This window comes from Pelodiscus sinensis, chromosome 30 (assembly GCF_052426305.1).
Source record: "Pelodiscus sinensis isolate ZL-2025 chromosome 30, ASM5242630v1, whole genome shotgun sequence".
NCBI classification, from domain to species: domain Eukaryota; kingdom Metazoa; phylum Chordata; order Testudines; family Trionychidae; genus Pelodiscus; species Pelodiscus sinensis.
In genome coordinates, this window is record NC_143081.1 from 15,488,488 (window position 1) to 15,507,733 (window position 19,246).

The 19,246-nt window shown below is 50.6% G+C and overlaps 3 protein-coding genes across 3 annotated transcripts; all 3 read right to left on the minus strand.

The window, feature by feature from the left end:
• Nucleotides 1-2,167: 2,167 nt before the first annotated feature.
• On the minus strand, nt 2,168-4,386 carry LOC102458123 (olfactory receptor 7A40-like). The gene has a single exon (XM_025184479.3). It carries the CDS (start codon nt 4,372-4,374, stop codon nt 3,448-3,450), a length of 927 nt encoding a protein of 308 aa, XP_025040264.3. The 5' UTR covers nt 4,375-4,386; the 3' UTR covers nt 2,168-3,447.
• A 5,572-nt stretch (nt 4,387-9,958) lies between these two features.
• On the minus strand, nt 9,959-11,042 carry LOC102458368 (olfactory receptor 6F1-like). The gene has a single exon (XM_006122761.4). The coding sequence runs from the start codon at nt 10,883-10,885 to the stop codon at nt 9,959-9,961; it is 927 nt and encodes a 308-aa protein (XP_006122823.2). The 5' UTR covers nt 10,886-11,042.
• Nucleotides 11,043-18,051: 7,009 nt separating this feature from the next.
• On the minus strand, nt 18,052-19,246 carry LOC102458611 (olfactory receptor 6F1-like). The gene has a single exon (XM_075912276.2). It carries the CDS (start codon nt 19,244-19,246, stop codon nt 18,320-18,322), a length of 927 nt encoding a protein of 308 aa, XP_075768391.2. The 3' UTR covers nt 18,052-18,319.

The window sequence follows — 19,246 nt, forward strand, 5'->3', positions numbered from 1 at the left end:
ATGAAGATAAACGTAATACTGCCAAATGATTACACAGCTACTACAAAATACAAATCTCACTACACCACTACCGTTACAGACTTAATATTGGCAAACACGCCACTACTGCAAACTAATCCAAATAATTAGCATAGGCAAAGCAATGCATATAAATGAGCAACAGGCACATGGAAATGCTTACACCCCTTCAGTCTGTGGGGCGTCCCATTCCGGTCACCTCACACCAGGCTGCAGTGGACGTGGCTCCAGCTGGGGGGATCAAGGGCACCTTCCAAGGTCTAGGTCCCTGGTGAGCCTCAGTGGGCACGGGACTCCGTGCACTAGTATACTACAGTTGTTTATCAGATGTGCACGTACCTGGCTCAACACCATTCTTATCACTCTTATGAGCTGAGACCGAGGTCAAATTTGTTTACTGCTTAGTAGTTTCCCAGCTCAAGGTGAGAGCTGATAAGGGCCAGCTGCAGTTTGGGCTTGCAGGGCCCCGAGCTATGCTAAGCTGGGAACAGCAGGGATGGAAACTTCCATTCCAGGCCTGCTAAGTTGCAGGACTCACATATGACTTTCATGTGACACTCGTATCAAACTGGGTCATCGTAGGTTTATAAGACGTACCTGAGGCGTTATCTATAGATTCTGAAAATTACGTTCTTGTGGCTTGTGGGTTGGGTTGGGCTGGCCACCGGAAGTCAATAAACAAGTAATAAACAAGTGTTATGTATTCATCTGAACTCACGCAGATTTGGAGATCGCGTGTTTCACAGTGGGCTCCCATTTACAGTCGACTGAGTGCCAATGATAGAGAGAGGGAGATTTCAAACCAGCAGGTCTATAATTTTGGGTGCAGACACGTTCAACTCTGTGTCCTTCACCCATGGGATATGTTGACAGGGTGTTTGCTTTAAAGAAAATAAAAACACAACCAGACCTGCTTGGAAAATCCTTGGAGAAGAAACTTGAGATGGCTATACTTCAGAGAACGGAGGAGAGTCTCATTGAATGAAGTTGAGGCTCTAAATTTAATGTGAACTGAGACTGTATTGTCTACGTAACCCCCTTTGTTTCCCGTGTCCGTTGGCTGCCCCTGAATTCTCTGATCTTTATTAAATATATTCCCACTTGCCTTCCCTCTGAGCAGTCTGTGTGCTAAAAGCAGAATGGGGGTGCCCTGTTCCTTCAGGAACCATAGAATTGTGTTGATCATGGTGCACCTTCCAAACACCGAATGCTAGAACTGGAAGGGACCTTGACACGTCAAGTCCAATCCCCTGCCCTTACAGCAGGACCAAGCACCATCTAGACTGGCCCTGACAGGTGTCTGTCCAACCTGCTCTTCAATATCTCCAGGGATGGAGATTCCACAACCCCCCTGGGCAATTTATTCCAGTGTTTCAACACCCTGCCAGGCAGGAAGTTTTTCCTAATGTCCAACCTAAACCTCCCCTGCTGCAGTTTAAGCCCATTGCTTCTTGTCCTGTCCTCAGAGGCCAAGGAGAACATTTTTTTCCCTCCTTCTTGTGACACCCTTTTAGATACTTGAAAACTGTACCATTTCCCCTCTCAGTCTTCTCCTTTCCAAACCAAACCAACCCAATTCCTTCAGCCTTCCCTCAGAGCTCATGTTCTCTAGACCTTTCATCATCCTTGTTGCTCTTCTCTGGACCCTCTCCAATTTCTCCACATCTTTCCTGAAATGTGGTGCCCAAAACTGAATCGCAGGTGTGTCCGAAGGAAACCCAGAACACCCCGGAATCTTAACCATGGAATCCCAGCATGGTTCATCAGAATCACCATATCTGCCCCCCCTCCCCAACCTCTTCCCAACTCCACCCTTTTGCAGTGTTGCTGTGACTGAAGAGGGGAAATTCAAAAATTCACTCTTAGGAAGGTTATCTCCAGTAACAGCTTTTCATATGTTAGTCTCATCAGTAAGGGCTTGGCTGGAAGGGAATGTCCCAGCTGATGATGGTGGGGAGATGGGGTAAGATGCTTTTCCAGCAGCCTGTTTTCCACTGAAATCAGGCCCCAGAATGAGTGCCCCGTTGGCAGGCTAGACAAAGGAAAACGCCCCTTTGAATCACTGGGCCCAGGGGCAATTACCCCCTCCCTTCCCCCACTCCCCTTGGTAAGAAACGATGGTAAGAAATGCACAGCTGGGACACCAAAACACAATCTCTGTAAACGAAACTATTTAATGTGTCTCTCGCCAAAACAAAAACCTGTTTTTGTTCAATTTGTAACCAGCCAACCAGCCAATCAGCTGCCCAAGACTTTTCGTTCATTTCTGGGTAGTTTTACCCCTTTTTAGTGTTTCTCCTCCCACCTCCCCCCGGAGGGGCAGGCTGCACAATAAAATGTTTCAGAGGGAAAGAAAAGTCAAAATGGTTGGAGCCAAATTCACAAAAGGGCTTGGGTGCTGCAGCTTTTCAGGGCTGAAAAAAACCACTGGGCTCCCTGAAGTCTATCACTGGGTGCAGTGCCGGGGTTCCTGGTAACAATGGATAGGGAGAGCACGAGTGGTGGGTGAAGGCCCAGCTGTCGTTAGGGCATGGTTTTGGCTGTGTGGGGCTCAGGGCAGGGTTTGGGGGTGCAGGAGTCAGGCAGAGATTGGGAGTGCAGGGGTCAGGGCAGAGTGTGAGGGTGCAGGACCCACGGCAGAAGGCTGAGGGAAGGGGGGCTGGGCAGCCTTGAGGGATTTACTGGGGCTACCTGCAGGGTGTCGCTGCTCTGGAAGCCACTCCTCCTGGGGGTCTGAGGTTGTGTTCCCTGGCCAGCGGCTCCTGGGGGAGCTGCAAGGGCCATCCCAAGCCTCCAGCTGCCCCCTATCACCTCCAGTTTGTGGGCCAGCCCCTGCCCGCAGCTACCCCCGTGCCCTCCTCCTTCCCACGTCTGGGGGCTCTCTTGGGGCAGCCCCTGCCTCCCAGTCTCCTGGATGTCCTGGCCCTGGCTTCCAGATGACCCATCTGCCATCCAGCTGCTCTGGGGGGTGGGGAAGACCCTGGCCTCCATCTGCCCCCTGGCCTCCAGTTCCCCCCTCTCTCCACCCCCCATGGTAGGGCTTGTTTGATTTCCCACCCACTCCACTGTGGAACAGGTCGGCAGTCCAGGGTGCTGCCACATTATGGAACATCTGCAGGAAGGCCAAGACAATTCACAGCCCAATGTATAAGCTGATGGGCCATCAGCTCACTCTGGCTTTTCCGTTGTAATCCCTGAAGCGCTGGCGGGGAGGCGACCCAGGACAGCAAACACGAAATCTAGATACACCGGTCAATCTTCTTCACTTCAGCTCCAAAGAGACGTGCCTACGAATGGGATGCTCATATTCAGCAAATCGCAACCTTTCCAACGATGCCTTCCATGAGCCATCCTGCGCAGAGCACCTCGGAGTTACGTCATGTTCCTATCTGAAGCATGTTCTCATACAGCAAACTCAATGCCCCATCATCATCCCTTGAATGTCCGCAGTAATTTCGCCACCGCTGTTTTCACCTCCTTGTTTTTCAGGCTGTAGATGATGGGGTTCAACATGGGAGTCAGGATGCTGTACTGGATGGAGAACATTTCCTCCAACACCGTAGAGGAGACAGAGCTGGATTTTGTGTACTGGCTAAACGCTGCCAGGTACAAGAACCCAACCACAATCAGGTGGGAGCTGCAGGTGGAGAAGGCTTTCCGCCGGCCCTGTGCAGAGCGGATCCTCAGGATGGTGGCGATGATGGGGATGTAGGAGACCAAGGTGAGGAGGAAGGAGGCGGCTCCGAGTATCACAGCGGAAGTCAGAAGCACCATTTCATTGGTGAAGGTCTCCGTGCAGGACAGCTGTAATAGCTGAGGGAGCTCACAGCTAAAATGGAAAATTTGATTGGGCCCACAGAAATGCAACTTGAGGGCCAAACCCATGTTAAGCAGGGCATAGATAATTCCGACCGTCCATGCCCCGCTCACCAGCTGAACACAGATCCTTTTGCTCATTATCTGCATGTAACGCAATGGGTGGCAGATGGCCACGTAGCGGTCGTAGGCCATGGCTGAGAGAATGAAAACCTCCGTCCCGGCTGTGAGAATGAAGAAGAACATCTGGCTAATGCAGCCATGGACAGAAATAGTTTTGTGCTCCGCTAGGAAGTTCACCAGCATTTTAGGCACCGTGACGGAGGAATAGCAGATATCGACAAAGGATAAATGGAAGAGAAAGAAGTACATGGGGTTGTGCAGGTGAGAATCAGCTTTTATCACCAGCATTATCAACACATTCCCAACCAGAGTCGTCATGTAAATAATTAAAAACACCAGGAAGAGGAAAATCTGCATCCATGGGTCAGTGGAAAGTCCAAGGAGAATAAATTCAGTGATTGTGGTTTGATTTTTCATTGGTATTTACTCTGGAAACATATGACCTGAAAGACCAGGAAAAAAAACAGATTAACAAATCACATAAAAGTCACATTGAAATGGTATGTGAAGGTCATCGGTAAAGTAGGAGGAATGTAAAGAGAGTCCTTGCAAAATTAAGGTTTTTAATAGACTAAATTTATGGAGAATATATATAGAGAGAAAGAGAATGAAACTTGTGTTTTAAATAGATGACAGATGACAAAATGAGGAGCAAGTTGCAGTGGGGGAGGTCTAGGTTGGATCTTAGGACAAACTCTTTCCCTAGGCAGGTGGGGAAGTGCTGGGATGGGTTCAGTAGGGAGGGGGTGGAATCTCCATCCCAAGAGGTGTTGAAGTCCCAGCTTGACACAGCCCTGGCTGGGATGACTGAGTTGGGGTTGGCCCTGCTTTGGGCAGGGGGTTGGATTCGATGACTCCTGAGGTCTACTCTAGCCCTAGGATTCTACAATTCTGTGATCAATGACACTGGATGTGCGCAAAGACTTGTGTACCCAATGGCCGTTAGACATCCAAATCCCAGAATCAGGCCCTATGGAGATTCACAACCGCCTTGCTCAGCCGGGATGGTGGGTCTGTACCTCTTCTCCTGAAGTGGTTCTACTCTGGCTAAAGAATGAAAGAGGCATTGCTGTTTGTGTGCTGGATCTTCTGACTCCGAGGTGCGGCTATCAAGTCATCCACATTCCCTCTCACTCTGTATCTGTAGGGAACCATCCCATGGATGCCAGCAGATCTATGGATGATTTACACCAAGACAGGACATGGTCAGTCATCTCTTTGCCTGGCAATTACTGTCTATTCTTGGGGGCTCTTTTGCAGAAAATGCTATTTAATATCTGTAGTATCTCAAAGGGTTCATTCCTGTGAAAATTGCCAGGGAACTGCCAGAAGAAACAAATGTGCTTGGGGACGTAGAGTACTCACAGAGACATAGCTTTGAAAAGAGACGGATAGAAAATTGGTGAGACCTTAGCTCTTAAGTCACTTAAGCTCCTTTGAAAATCTGACCCTGTGGGACTTTGATTCACTGTTCTGCACATCTGAATGTCAGGCAGTTCTAATATACGGGAGTCTGCCCTGCCCTCATGAAAGTGAATGGCTATTCTGACCTCTTTATTAATAGAATGAAGCTCATGTTCTCGCCAATGTCCAGTGCCCAATGTCCCCATAAGACCCTAAAGACAAACTACATCTTTTCATATCCTTATCAGCTCATGAGACAAATATCTAGGGGTATGTCTAGACTACATGGCTCTGTCGACAGAGGTTTACAGGATCGGTCGGTAAAGGCTTCCCCAGCCGACAGATCTGCATCTCTACTGACGCGCTGTGCTGGATCAAGTAGGAATAAGAGATCCTCCGGAAAAGGGCTTTATTCTGGAGGATCGTGCCAGTCTAGACGCTTTTTTTCCGGCTTTTCCCCAAGCCGGAAAAAAAGCGGCGGACATGTTTATTTAAATCCATGGGGGATATTTAAATCCCCCGCGGATTTCCCTATGCTGACTTACCTGATTTGCATCCCTTTTCTGGAATTTGTGGCCAGTCTAGACATAGCCAAGATGATTAAATCTAAAGCAGACTACAAAGTGTTACTAAGGAGGTCTCAAAAAGTTGAGTGATGGGGTGAGAAAATGACAGACGGAACTGAGTGTTGATATATGCAAAGAAATTCACATTGGACAACCACACATGCAAAACAGTCCAATCTAAATAAGCTGTTAACATTCAGGAAAGAGACATTGGAGGCACTTTGAGAACATCCACTCAATGTGTAACAGGGAAGTCAAGAGAACTCTCGGAATATCAGGCACCATTAGGAAAGGGATAGAGAATAAGACAAAAAATATCATAATGCCTCTGTATCAACCCATGGTACGCCCAAAGCCTTAAACTCCAAATAAGATACGCAATTTGCATTATGCAAATTGCATATCTTATTTTGATTCTATTTTGAAATAGCTTTTGAAAATGTGGCATGTCTACACAGAGCCAAATTTTGAAATAACACACTAGTTCGAGACATCCCTTAACCCTCAAACAATGAGGTTTACCAGGATGGCAAAATAGCGTGCCCTTTTTTCAAAACATATTTTGAACTAATGGGTGGCTTGTTAAGACATGGGGTAGCTATTTTGGGACACCTTCGATATCCCAAAATAGCTACACAGTGTAGATGTGGGTGAAATTAATTGGCAGGAGGCTTAAGGCAAAGTATTGCTTCGCACAATGCACAGTCAAGCTGTAGCTCTCATTCTCCCATTATGCCGTGAAGGGCAAAAGAGTAACTGGGTTAAAAAAAGAAGAACGAGGAGAGTTAATGGGGGATCAATGGTTATTCACCCAGATGGGCAGGGACGCAGCCCCATTCCCTAAACCTCTGACTGCTAGACGCTGGAACTGTATGACAGGACGGTTCACTCGGCAAACTGCTCTGACCTGCTCACTCCCTCGAAAGGATCTGGCCAAAGTCACAGACAGGACACGGGGCTAGATGGGCCATTGGCCTGACTCAATAGAGTGTGTCTTATGTTCTTAATGAAGTTCAGGGTCTTCTAAAAAAGTAGCATAGCTAATTCCACACATACACACACTCCGAAGAAAGAAGCCATGGCTAATATGCCATGTGGCTCGAGAACTTGTCTCTCTCACCAGTAGATGCCAACCCATTAAGAGGTATCCCCCACTCATCTGGTCTCAGTACAGGGGGCTGTCTCCAGCCAGGAGACAATGGGACCTGTCAGCAGACCCACTCTTAGATAACAGGAGGCAGAATCTGGCCCTCTGGACTGGAAAGGAAAAAATCAGATTGAAAAGGAAGAAAAGCCTGAATCAACTCACCTGGCTCATAAAGACGGAAGGATCATTGTGACCTGGGCTTTTCTCAGTCTGTTTCCATAGTCTGTTCACCTACTGATCTGTCTGTCTCATCTCTAACCACTCTGCAACGCAGCCTCTCAGGCCATCACTTCCTTCACTCTGCCAAGAGGGACCTCTCCCCATAGCACTCCCACACTAAGAGCTGATCTCTGACAGCTGTTTAAATGCTCTCTTGTCTGCACTCCCAGGACGAGATCCCTGAACTGCGCACTGAGTAACACGCCCCCAGTGAGATCGCACCAGGCCTCCATCGCGACAGTGTCCACAGTGCGGGACTGGCGCAAAACCACATGCAAAGTCTATGAACACCAGAGTAGATTTCTGTGGTCACTCTACTATCTATCCCCACACCCCCCCTCTATCTATCTATCTATCTATCTAGTGTAACACAAGGGTTTCATTTTCGTGTTTGTTAACATTGTTTCTGGATCTGTCACTATTGTGATGCTGTTGTTGGATATAATGGACAGGAGAGTTCATCCAATAGTCTGTCTGGGCTGTAGAAGATGCCTCCCTTGGGGAAGAGGGGGGAGGCCCTTTCCAACAGGTGCCTAACACTGCACACTTCAGGGCTATGTCTACACTGGCCCCTTTTCTGAAAGGGGCATGCTAATTTGACAGGTCATAATAGGGAAATCCGCGGGGGATTTAAATATCCCCCGCGGCATTTAAATAAAAATGTCCGCCGTTTTTTTCCGGCTTTTAGAAAAGCCGGAAAAGAGCGTCTACACTGGCCCCGATCCTCCGGAAAAAAGCCCTTTTCCAGAGGATCTCTTATTCCTACTTCCTACTTCAAAGTAGGAATAAGAGATCCTCCGGAAAAGGGCTTTTTTCCGGAGGATCGGGGCCAGTGTAGACGCTCTTTTCCGGCTTTTTTAAAAGCCGGAAAAAAGCGGCGGACATTTTTATTTAAATGCCGCGGGGGATATTTAAATCCCCCGCTGATTTCCCTATTACGACCTGTCAAATTAGCATGCCCCTTTCGGAAAAGGGGCCAATGTAGACGCAGCCAAGGTGTGGGAGGCATTAGGAGGAGCATTACCAGCAGATCTAGAGAAGTGATTATTCCCCTTTATTTGGCTCTGGGGAGGCCACATCTGAATATTTTGTACAGTTCTGGGCCCCCCACTACAGAAAGGATGTGGGTGCATTGGAGAGGGTCCACTGGAAGGTGACCAAAATGATATGGGGGCCGGAGCACATGACCTACGAGGAGAGGCTGAGGGATTTGGGTTTGTTTAGTCTGCAGAAGAGAAGAGTGAGGGGGGATTTGAGAGCAGCCTGCAACTTCCTGAAAGGAGGCTCCAAAGAGACTGGAGAGAGGCTGTTCTCAGTGGTGACAGGTGACAGAATGAGGACCAATGAGCTCAAGTTGCAGTGGGAAGTGTCTGGGTTGGATATTAGGAAAAAGTCTTTCCCTAGGAGGGTGGGGAAGCACTGGGATGGGTTCCCTAGGGAGGGGATGGAATCTCCAGCTCTAGAGGTTTTTAAGTCCCGGCTTGACAAAGCCCTGGCTGGGTTGATTTAGTTGGGATTGGTCCTGCCTAGAGCAGGGAGCTGGACTTGACCTTCTGAGGTCTCTTCCAGCTCTATGATTCTATTCTATGATTCTTGCATGGGGCTGGATTAACAACTGTCTTTTACAATGAGATCTAATCTTCCCATAAACACTCCAAGTTGCATTACCCTAACATACATGCCATCCGCAGCTTCCCTGGGATACCATTCCAGTGTTTAATTCCTCTCATCACCAGAGAACTGCAAAGGCAGTTGGGTGCCTCGTTTTCTCACACGCTTTTCAACAATCCTAGTGGAAATACACCAAATACTTTCCAAAGGACTGGGGACTAAGAAGATACAATAAAAAATGTAATCTTTATTCCGATGTGATCAATGGGCTGTAAGGCAAATACACAATAACAATTCACAAGCGTAGGAAACTTCTCCTTGAAGGATGTTCATTTACATATTGGAAATCATAAATGATTTTTTTCTTACATCTGAGCCCAATAAAATTTTCGTGTCGTTAAATTGGAAATGAGGAGAAAGAACAAGGACTGGAGGGCAGGTCCTTTAACCCTTTCCGTGATACGGTTTCTCACAACAACCCTCAATCTTCTTCAGGCTCAGATCTCTTGACCACTTTGTTTCCCAGTGTGCACTCTGTGTGCTTTTACAGAGATTTCTAAAATACCTTGGGAAACGAGGCAGCCAGCTCTGACTGACATTCAGCAGACGTCCTTCTTCTGACTACCTTGGGCTCATTCGAAATTTTGAAATCACAGTCTGATAGTGGTCAACAAGATGGTGCACAGAAATAATATGTCTTCTTTTAGCTCCTCGGTATCCCCTTCGCATACAAGCGTCCTATGGGGTTGTCCTTCGGTTGCCATAGCAACATGCTTCTCAGGTGGTTATCCACACTAACCTATAAGTCGTTCTCAGAGTCCTTGCCTTCCAGAATAGACTCCCTTCTCTTAATATGGTCTACGAAGAATTGCTCCATAGCCAGATCCCATCAACAGGGAGAGCTTTGTCCAAAGATATCAGATGTTTTTTCCTGGGCTTAGTGATCCCTGTCCAGTGCGAAAGCAGGTGTCATGGTGATTCATGCAGGAATATACACACTTTGAGTTACCAAATATTTGATCCATGAATGCAACCCTGTTGATTTGGCCATGTTTCACCTCCCACGCAGTATGTTCTGCATGGCTTCTTTCATCTCTTTGTTTCTCAGAGCATAGATGAAAGGGTTCAGAAGCGGCGTGACAAGGGTGTTGATGATGTTGACTGTCTTGGTCAGCTCCAAAGAGTGCCGCGCAGAAGGCTTGACAAAGAGTAAAATGGTGGATACATACCAGAGGAGGACGACGGCCAGATGGGACGAGCAAGTGGAGAATGCCTTTTGCTGGCCTTTCCTAGAAGGGATTCTCAGGACAGTGGAGATAATGTAGATGTAGGAAAGGAAGGTTATCACACACGAGCCCAGAATGACAATGACCGAGATGGTCAAACCCAACATCTCGATGATGGATATGTCCGTGCAAGAGAGGACAATCAAGGAATCCATCTCACAATGGAAGTGATCGATGACATTAGGGCCACAGAAGGACAACTGGGATATTAGAGAGACCAGAAGAGCAATAAGCAGGAAACCAGACACCCAAGAGCCAACTGCCAGTTGAATTGACAAGGAGCTGTTCATAATGGTGCTATAACGCAATGGGTAACATATGGCCAAATAGCGATCGTAGGCCATGACGGACAGGAGGAAATATTCCGTAGTGGCCAAGGAGAACGTGAAGTATATCTGTAGGAGACAGCCAGTAAAGGAGATGGTCTTGCTTTTCCCCAGAAAGATATCCAGGGCTTTTGGAGCAGAGGCGGTGGTGAACCAGATCTCCAGGAAGGAGAGATTGACGAGGAAGAAGTACATTGGCGTGTGGAGGCAGCGGTACGTCACCACTAAGATAATAATGGCCATGTTTCCCAGGAACGTCACAATGTACATCAAGAGGAAGATCAAAAAGAGGGAGATCTGCAAATACGGACTCCCCGGGAATCCCAGGAGGATGAATTCCGTCACCGCACTGTGATTCTGCTGCGCCATTCAGGCAGTTTTAGCTGCTGAAACCACAGAAACAAGAGCCACGAAATATGCAGGGAGCTTAGCCAGACAATGATCTACAGTTACTACGGCCCTGTTGGGATGTGCTGGGCTTGGCCTGGGTTTCCCAGTGGGGCACCTGCAGCAAAACTGAGACTAGAACCAGGAATGCTGCCGTCCAATTTCTGCATCTAGACGCTCGCCCCTTCACCTCTTTTAGAGCTAGGGATGGAACTCAGCAGTCCTGGACTCCGATTTTTAAGGAAGTCTGATGGACTTGGGTGCCCTGTTCCCACTGGGTTTTGGTAGACACTGGATAAGTACTTTCCTGATCCACCTTTCAAAACCTAGCCCCTGTGTGCAGTGCTGCACTGCACCGACCTGCCCAACCCGCTCTTCCAGCAGTGAGCATGGAACCTCAGGCCCTGTGTGCAGTGCTGCACTGCACTGACCTGCCCAGCACTGACATGGAACCCAGCCCATGTGCAGTGCTGCACTGCACTGACCTGCCCAGCACTGACATGGAACCCAGCCCCTGTGTGCAGTGCTGCACTGCACTGACCTGCCCAGCACTGACATGGAACCCAGTCCCTGTGTGCAGTGCTGCACTGCACTGACCTGCCCAGCACTGACATGGAACCCAGCCCCTATGTGCAGTGCTGCACTGCACTGATCTGCCCAGCACTGACATGGAACCCAGCCCCTGTGTGCAGTGCTGCACTGCACTGACCTGCCCAGCACTGACATGGAACCCAGCCCCTGTGTGCAGTGCTGCACTGCACTGACCTGCCCAGCACTGACATGGAACCCAGCCCCTGTGTGCAGTGCTGCACTGCACTGACCTGCCCAGCACTGACATAGGATCCAAGCATCCCAGCTCCCATCCCCCTACTCTGAGCCCCAGAGCCTGAAGCACACGAGGAGCAGGGGACGACTTCAGTCCCAGTATCATGTGTCTGGCGCCAACATGGCTGCTCCGCTGGACGACCACCGCCCGTATTTTGATCTGCAGCAATGAAGTGTCACCGGGTTTGTGTCCACAGTGCAGCCTCCTCAGCCACTTGTGCAGCCTGACAGCTGGAAAAGCAGCCCACAGACGCCCAGAAGGGGAGTGGGAGGGACATTAAACCCCGCTCATCTCAGACCCCTGCCCACCTGTGCAGCTCCCCTGCCTCCCGCGTACGCAGCCCTCCCGGCAACCTAAAGCCATTCTCCCATGTCATTTTTTGTCTCCCTCCAGAGATCTCCAGGGGCCTGGTCTTCACCTCCCAGTCTGGGCATCCTCTTTATGACAGGTCCATTGAGAAATGCTCCGTAAAGGATTAGTCACGGATATTTCGGCAAATGCTTCAGCAGCTCATCTTGGGCCAGCCACTTGAGATATGGTTCTTACAAACCTGACGTAAAACCATTTCTAAGACTTTGCCTGGCTGTGCTTCTCACCCGCTGCTGACAAACCCGGCTTTAGGTCTTTCGCGGGCTCATCGATAATTCCTGGTTTCCCATATTTGTTCTGGCTAATTTCAAGATTTAGTGTAAGCCTTGCTTTTCTATGTTGATGGATTTAAATGTTCATTGTTATGCAAAATAAGAATGCGAGAACCGTCAAAGATCCATCTACTCCAGTGTCCTGTCTGCCCACAGTGGCCCATGCCGGGTGTCCCAGAGGGAGGGAACAGAAACAGGGAATCATCCAGTGACTCCTCCCCTGTCACCCATTCCCATCTTCTGGCAAACAGAGACTAGAGACACCCTCTCTGCTCATCCTGGATAACATCTGTTCAGGGACGAATCCCCCATCAATTTGTCTTTCTCTTTTTTTAACTCTGCTACTGAGTTTATGCTCTGCTCTAGCTTTGAGGGTTTCCTTCTATTTGTATCAATTAAATATTCACAGTTGCGCTCAGGGTCAGACAATTGGGGTGTTTCCAAGAGTAATAGTTTAATCACAGTAGATGTTAAGATTCAAAATGTTTAAGGCTTTTAACCACTGAAACAGTATCACCATCGCAAAGCAAATGTGTCCCTGCATAGATCTGCAACACAGTGAGAAAGGGAAAGTGTCCAGAAGCTGACTATGAAATACAAGTGCAATTGTCTAGTATAGTTTCATCCTGGAGAGTGAAAGTAACCTAGAAGCACAGGATTACATGTTCAAAGAAAATACGGGAATTAGGAACCCAAACCCATTGAATTTCCGTGGGATTTATACATCTCACCCCACTAAAATCCGTTCAAAATCCAAGCCTAAAAAATATCGCCATAAACAATGAAAGCAAAGCAGACTGCAAAATGTGCTCTGTACAAAGAATTGAAACTAGTAATCATTTGACTGCTCGGAATGAAAACACCACCCTCACATTCTGATTTCATGTGAACCGGTGTAACTCCCAGGTGCTCGGAGCAGACCTACTCACCGTGAAGGGGGCAGGTCTGTGGGTGCATCCTGAACAGGAAACGTCATTGCTGTCACTTCAGAGGCAAAACAAACGTGGTCTCCTACACATGGAGAGAAAAAACGACACGCTGTTTTTATTGTTAAAGAAACAGACAGTAAGGCTGCGTCTCTAACGCGCTTTCGGAACGTGTTCACAGCATTCAAGCCTGCAATCTGCTCTTCTGGTTTGCCATCAAACAGCCTTCATTAATTGTCAGCGTTCACTGAGAATTGAAAAGGAACGATCTCTGTCTTATATGTTGCTGTCTTCTTTCTCTCTCCTCTTCGGCACTTTTCTCCACTCCTCCCTCTTTCTTTTATATCCTCCTCTTTCGTTTTCTAGTCAGGCGATATAAGACTCTTTGACTCAGGAGGGCTTATTCCAGCAGCTCGGAGGCCCCCTTGGGACCCGCTCTTCAGAGACAGTCGCAGACTTTCTCAGAACAAGAGGGAATTGCCTGAGGGACCATTAACCAACTACCTCAAGGGCCAGAGCTCAGAGAAGATGCTCGAATTCCCACCAGCCAGCGTGGGGCTGGTAAACTCATAGGACCGCCTTCCTAGACTTGCCCTGCACCAAGTTCTGAGCAGTTCCCCTGTGGCCTGCAGTTTGCAAAGTCTCAAGGGGCTGGACTTGGCTTCCCAGGGCTTCCCCCTTCCTGCAGACTGGGGCTGGGATATGGTTCCTGGCCTGAGCCTCTCTTTGTGGGGTGGTCCCCAGGAGTCAGAGGGTCTAGGGTGGCCCGGGGATGGAAGGGTTCCCACCCTGGCAGTCTTTGGGGCAGGGAGACCACAAACCTGCTCCATTGGCTGGGGACAGGCAGAGCCCCGTCCACCTCTAGCCAGGGCCAGCTCTAACTTTTTTGCCACCTTAAGCAAAAAAATATTTGGGCGCCCCCCCCTCCCTCCGCCTTGGCCTGCTGCTGCAGGACAGGCACCGAGGAGGAAACGCCTCTTTCACCTTGCAGCTCTTTCACTTTGACTCCCACCGCGCCAACTGGCCAAACCCAGCCTGCGTCCAGTCTTCCCCCCTCCCCAAACCACTCACTGAACCCAGTTTCCACCTTCTCTCCCCGCCCAGGCAAACTCGACCCCTCAGTGACCGGACCCAGTTGCCACCCCCTTCTTCTCTTCCCACCCAATCCACTTTGCACCCTCTCTTCCCTCCCAGCCAAACCCGAACCCACCCCCAACGGGATCCAGTCCGCCCCAGTCTCCCACCTCCCCCCAGTGACCCAACTCCATCTCCTTTCCCTCTCCCCGCCAAATCCTCGTTTCCCCAGCATGCATGGAAATGTCGGAGCGCCCTGCGGGAGGGGGGAACGTGGCATGGGTCCCCCTGTGGATGCGCGTGGACACAGCCCGGAAATGTAATGCGCAAGGCCAGGGGTTCACGATAGAGCTCCCGGAGAGAGGCAGCGACACCTCTTCCCCGTCCTCCCGGCCTAGCTGGAATCACCTGGCGCGGGAAGGGCGTGTCGTCCGCCCGGCCCCACCAAGGCGGCAGCTCCCCCCGCGCTCCGTGCCCAGCACCGAGGCGCTGATGAGGGGCAGCAAGAGCACGCGTTCCCCATTGCCTTGGGCGGCCACAGGCAGGCCCGCATTGGGCGGCAAACTGGCTGAAATGACGCCCCTGGACAGGCGCCGCCCCAAGCACCAGCCTGCTTTGCTGGTGCCTACAGGTGTCCCTGCTGCTGGCAGCCTTGCTGGTGCAGCTGTCCCCAGTGCTCACTCTGCAGTGTAGGGACCCCCCCGCTCACTGCCCCCAGTGCTCACTCTGCAGTGTAGGGACCCCCCTGCTCACTGCCCCCAGTGCTCACGCTGCAGTGCAGAGACCCCCCCGCTCACTGCCCCCAGTGCTCACTCTGCAGTGTAGCGACCCCCCCGCTCACTGCCCCCAGTGCTCACTCTGCAGTGTAGAGACCCCCCCGCTCACTGCCCCCAGTGCTCACTCTGCAGTGTAGGGACCCCCCCGCTCACTGTCCCCAGTGCTCACTCTGCAGTGTAGGGACCCCCCCGCTCACTGTCCCCAGTGCTCACTCTGCAGTGTAGAGACCCCCCCGCTCACTGCCCCCAGTGCTCACTCTGCAGTGTAGGGACCCCCCCGCTCACTGTCCCCAGTGCTCACTCTGCAGTGTAGAGACCCCCCCGCTCACTGCCCCCAGTGCTCACTCTGCAGTGTAGGGACCCCCCCGCTCACTGCCCCCAGTGCTCACTCTGCAGTGTAGTGACCCCCCCACTCACTGCCCCCAGTGCTCACTCTGCAGTGTAGGGACCCCCCCGCTCACTGCCCCCAGTGCTCACTCTGCAGTGTAGGGACCCCCCCGCTCACTGCCCCCAGTGCTCACGCTGCAGTGTAGAGACCCCCCCGCTCACTGCCCCCAGTGCTCACTCTGCAGTGTAGTGACCCCCCCGCTCACTGCCCCAGTGCTCACTCTGCAGGGTAGTGACCCCCCCCGCTCACTGCCCCAGTGCTCACTCTGCAGGGTAGTGACCCCCCCGACTCACTGCCCCCAGTGCTCACTCTGCAGGGTAGTGACCCCCCCGACTCACTGCCCCCAGTGCTCACTCTGCAGGGTAGTGACCCCCCCCGCTCACTGCCCCAGTGCTCACTCTGCAGGGTAGTGACCCCCCCGACTCACTGCCCCCAGTGCTCACTCTGTGGTGTAGCAGGAACTGGTCTTAAGGGGCGGGTGTCTAGTGGGGCAGTACTTGAAAACCAGGGGAGGGATGAGTGGGCACAGGGTCAGCCACAGCAGACTGCAGCATTAGTGGCATTGGGGGGACTGTAGGGTTAACGGGGGGCGAGGATTGAGGTAGACATTTGTGGCAGGGAGGGGGCAGAGCTGAACCACTCCTTTCTGCTAGCAGCAGGCAGAGGAGGAGGGGAAAGGGGAAGGTACTGTATTCGGGGAGGGGCAACCAGGGAAGCGGGGTTAGCAGCCACCCCTCCCTGTTGAGGCTGCAGCCGAGGAGGTGGGCGCTATGGGGGGGGAAGGACGCGAGGGAAAGGGGTTCGCGTTTGGGGAGGAAGGAGAATGGGGAAAAGCAACCATTCCCTCCCGCTGTCTGATTGCAGGAAGGGAGGGTGCTAGCGAGGGCACCAGGACTGGGCTCCTGAACTTACATCCCTGGGTTACTGCAGCCCGCCCGGACTGAGGGCCAGGACTTGCTCAACAGTTCGACTGTTTGTTTGGAATCAGGCCGGGGCCTCTGAACAGCCCATGCCCTGAGCCAGGGTTTTGCCCCCGTGTATCTTGCTAACTGCCTGTTGTTGTCCACACTGGACAACGCCTGAGCCCCAGAACTAAAAAGCTGTTTGCTGCCCGGCCTGGACCCAGGCCAGGGCTAAGGAACTATTGTTTGTAAATGGGGGTTATTCGCTGGCCGGCCCGGACCTAGGGCCAGGGCCTCCGGACCTAACCCTGGGGGTCGCCTGTCCTGCTCCAGGGCCAGGCCATTATAGCTGGAACTGTTTGAACTCTTTTCCTCAAGCCTGGACATGATGCAAGGCTGGGCCCGTGAACTCTTTATCCTGTGCCCCATCCCGAGGAAGGCCGGCCACTTGAACTATTTGCCTCTCGCCCCGACCTGAAGCAACGCTGGGTGATGGATGTACTGACGTGGGGATCTATTTTACATGCTTGTGTAGTGGGGCGGAGTGGCCGCCCACTGACCCAGAGGCGGAGGAACCCCTCTGGGAAGCCAAACCGTCTTACCCCCTGGGATACCGTTCCAGTATTTAATTCCTTTCATTACTAGGGAACTGCAAAGCCACTCCGGTGCCACGCTTTTCAACAATCCTAGCGGAAATACACCAAATACTTTCCAAAGGACTGGGGACTAAGAAGATACAATAAAAAATGTAATCTTTATTCTGATGTGATCAGTGGGTTGTAAGGCAAATACACAATAACAGACATCAATTGCTCACGAGCATAGGAAACTTCTCCTTGAAGAACATTCATTGCCATATTGGAAATCATAAACGATGTTTTTTCTTACATCTGAGCTCTACAAAATCTTCCTGCTGTTAATTGGAAATGAGGAGAAAGCACAAGGACTAGAGGGCAGATCCTTTAAACCTTTGTGTGCACTCACCATGTGAGTCCGCAACGTCACCGAGATTAGCGATTACACACGAGTCCTGTGGGCAATCGTAGGCCATGACGGACAGGAGGAAATATTCTGTGGTGGCCAAGGAGAACGTGAAGTACATCTGTAGGAGACAGCCAGTGAAGGAGATGGTTTTGCTTTTCCCCAGGAAGATATCCAGGGCTTTTGGAGCAGAGGCGGTGGTGTACCAGATCTCCAGGAAGGAGAGATTGACGAGGAAGAAGTACATTGGCGTGTGGAGGCGATGGTACGTCACCATCCTTCTTCAGTTCAAAGTCAGCTGGCCTTCATTTTCCCACACTCTGTACACTGAATCTCGTTCAGGCCCAGATCCCATGGCCACCTCGTTCCCCAGTGTGCACTCTGTGAGTTTTTATAGAGATTTCTAAAATGGCTTGGGAAACGAGGCAGCCAGCTCTGACTGACAATCAGCAGACGTCGTTCTTCTGTCTACCTTGGGCTCATTCGAAATTTTGAAATCACAGTCTGATAGTGGTCACCATGGTGGTGCACAGAAATATTAAATCTTCTTTTAGCTCCTGGATACCCTCTACCCCTGGCCTACAGGTATCCTATGGGGCCTTTGGTTGCCACAGCAACATGCTCCTCAGGTGGTTAACCACACTGACCTGTAAGTCATTCTCAGAGTCTTTGCCTTCCAGTATAGACTCCCTTCTTCTAATCTACCCAACGGAGACTTGCTTCATAGCCAGATCCAATCAACGGGGAGATGATTGTCCGAAGATCTCAGGCGTTTTCTCACGCGCTTAGTGATTCCTGTCCAATTGGAAAGCTGGTGTCACGGTGATTCATGCAGGAATATACACACTTTGAGGTACCAAATATTTGATCCATGAATGCAACCCTGTTGATTTGGCCATGTTTCACCTCCCACGCAGTATGTTCTGCATGGCTTCTTTCATCTCTTTGTTTCTCAGAGCATAGATGAAAGGGTTCAGCAGCGGTGTGATGATGCCGTTTATGATGTTGACCGTCTTGGTTAGTTCCAAAGAGTGCCTTACTGAAGGCTTGACAAAGAGTAAAACGGTGGATACATACAAGAGGAGAACGATGGCCAGATGGGACGAGCAAGTGGAGAACGCCTTTTGCCGGCCTTTTGTTGAGGGGATTCTCAGGACAGTGGAGATGATGTAGACATAGGAAAGGAGGGTTATCACCCATGAGCCCAGGATGACAATGACCGAGATGGTCAAACCCAACATTTCGATGGTGGATATGTCTGTGCAAGAGAGGACAATCAAGGAATCCATCTCACAGTAGAAGTGATCGATGACATTAGGGCCACAGAAAGACAACTGGAATATTAGAGAGACCAGAAGAGCAATAACCAGGAAACCAGACACCCAAGAACCAATTGCCAGTTGAACTGACAAGGACCTGTTCATAATGGTGCTATAACGCAATGGGTAACATATGGCCAGATAGCGATCGTAGGCCATGACGGACAGGAGGAAATATTCCGTGGTGGCCAAGGAGAACGTGAAGTACATCTGTAGGAGACAGCCAGTGAAGGAGATGGTTTTGCTTTTCCCCAGGAAGATATCCAGGGCTTTTGGAACAGAGGAGGTGGTGTACCAGATCTCCAGGAAGGAGAGATTGACGAGGAAGAAGTACATTGGCGTGTGGAGGCGGCGGTACGTCACCACTAAGATAATAATGGCCATGTTTCCCAGGATCGTCACAATGTACATCAAGAGGAAGAGCACAAAGAGGGAGATCTGCAAATACGGACTCCCCGGGAATCCCAGGAGGATGAATTCCGTCACCGCACTGTGATTCTGCTGCGTCAT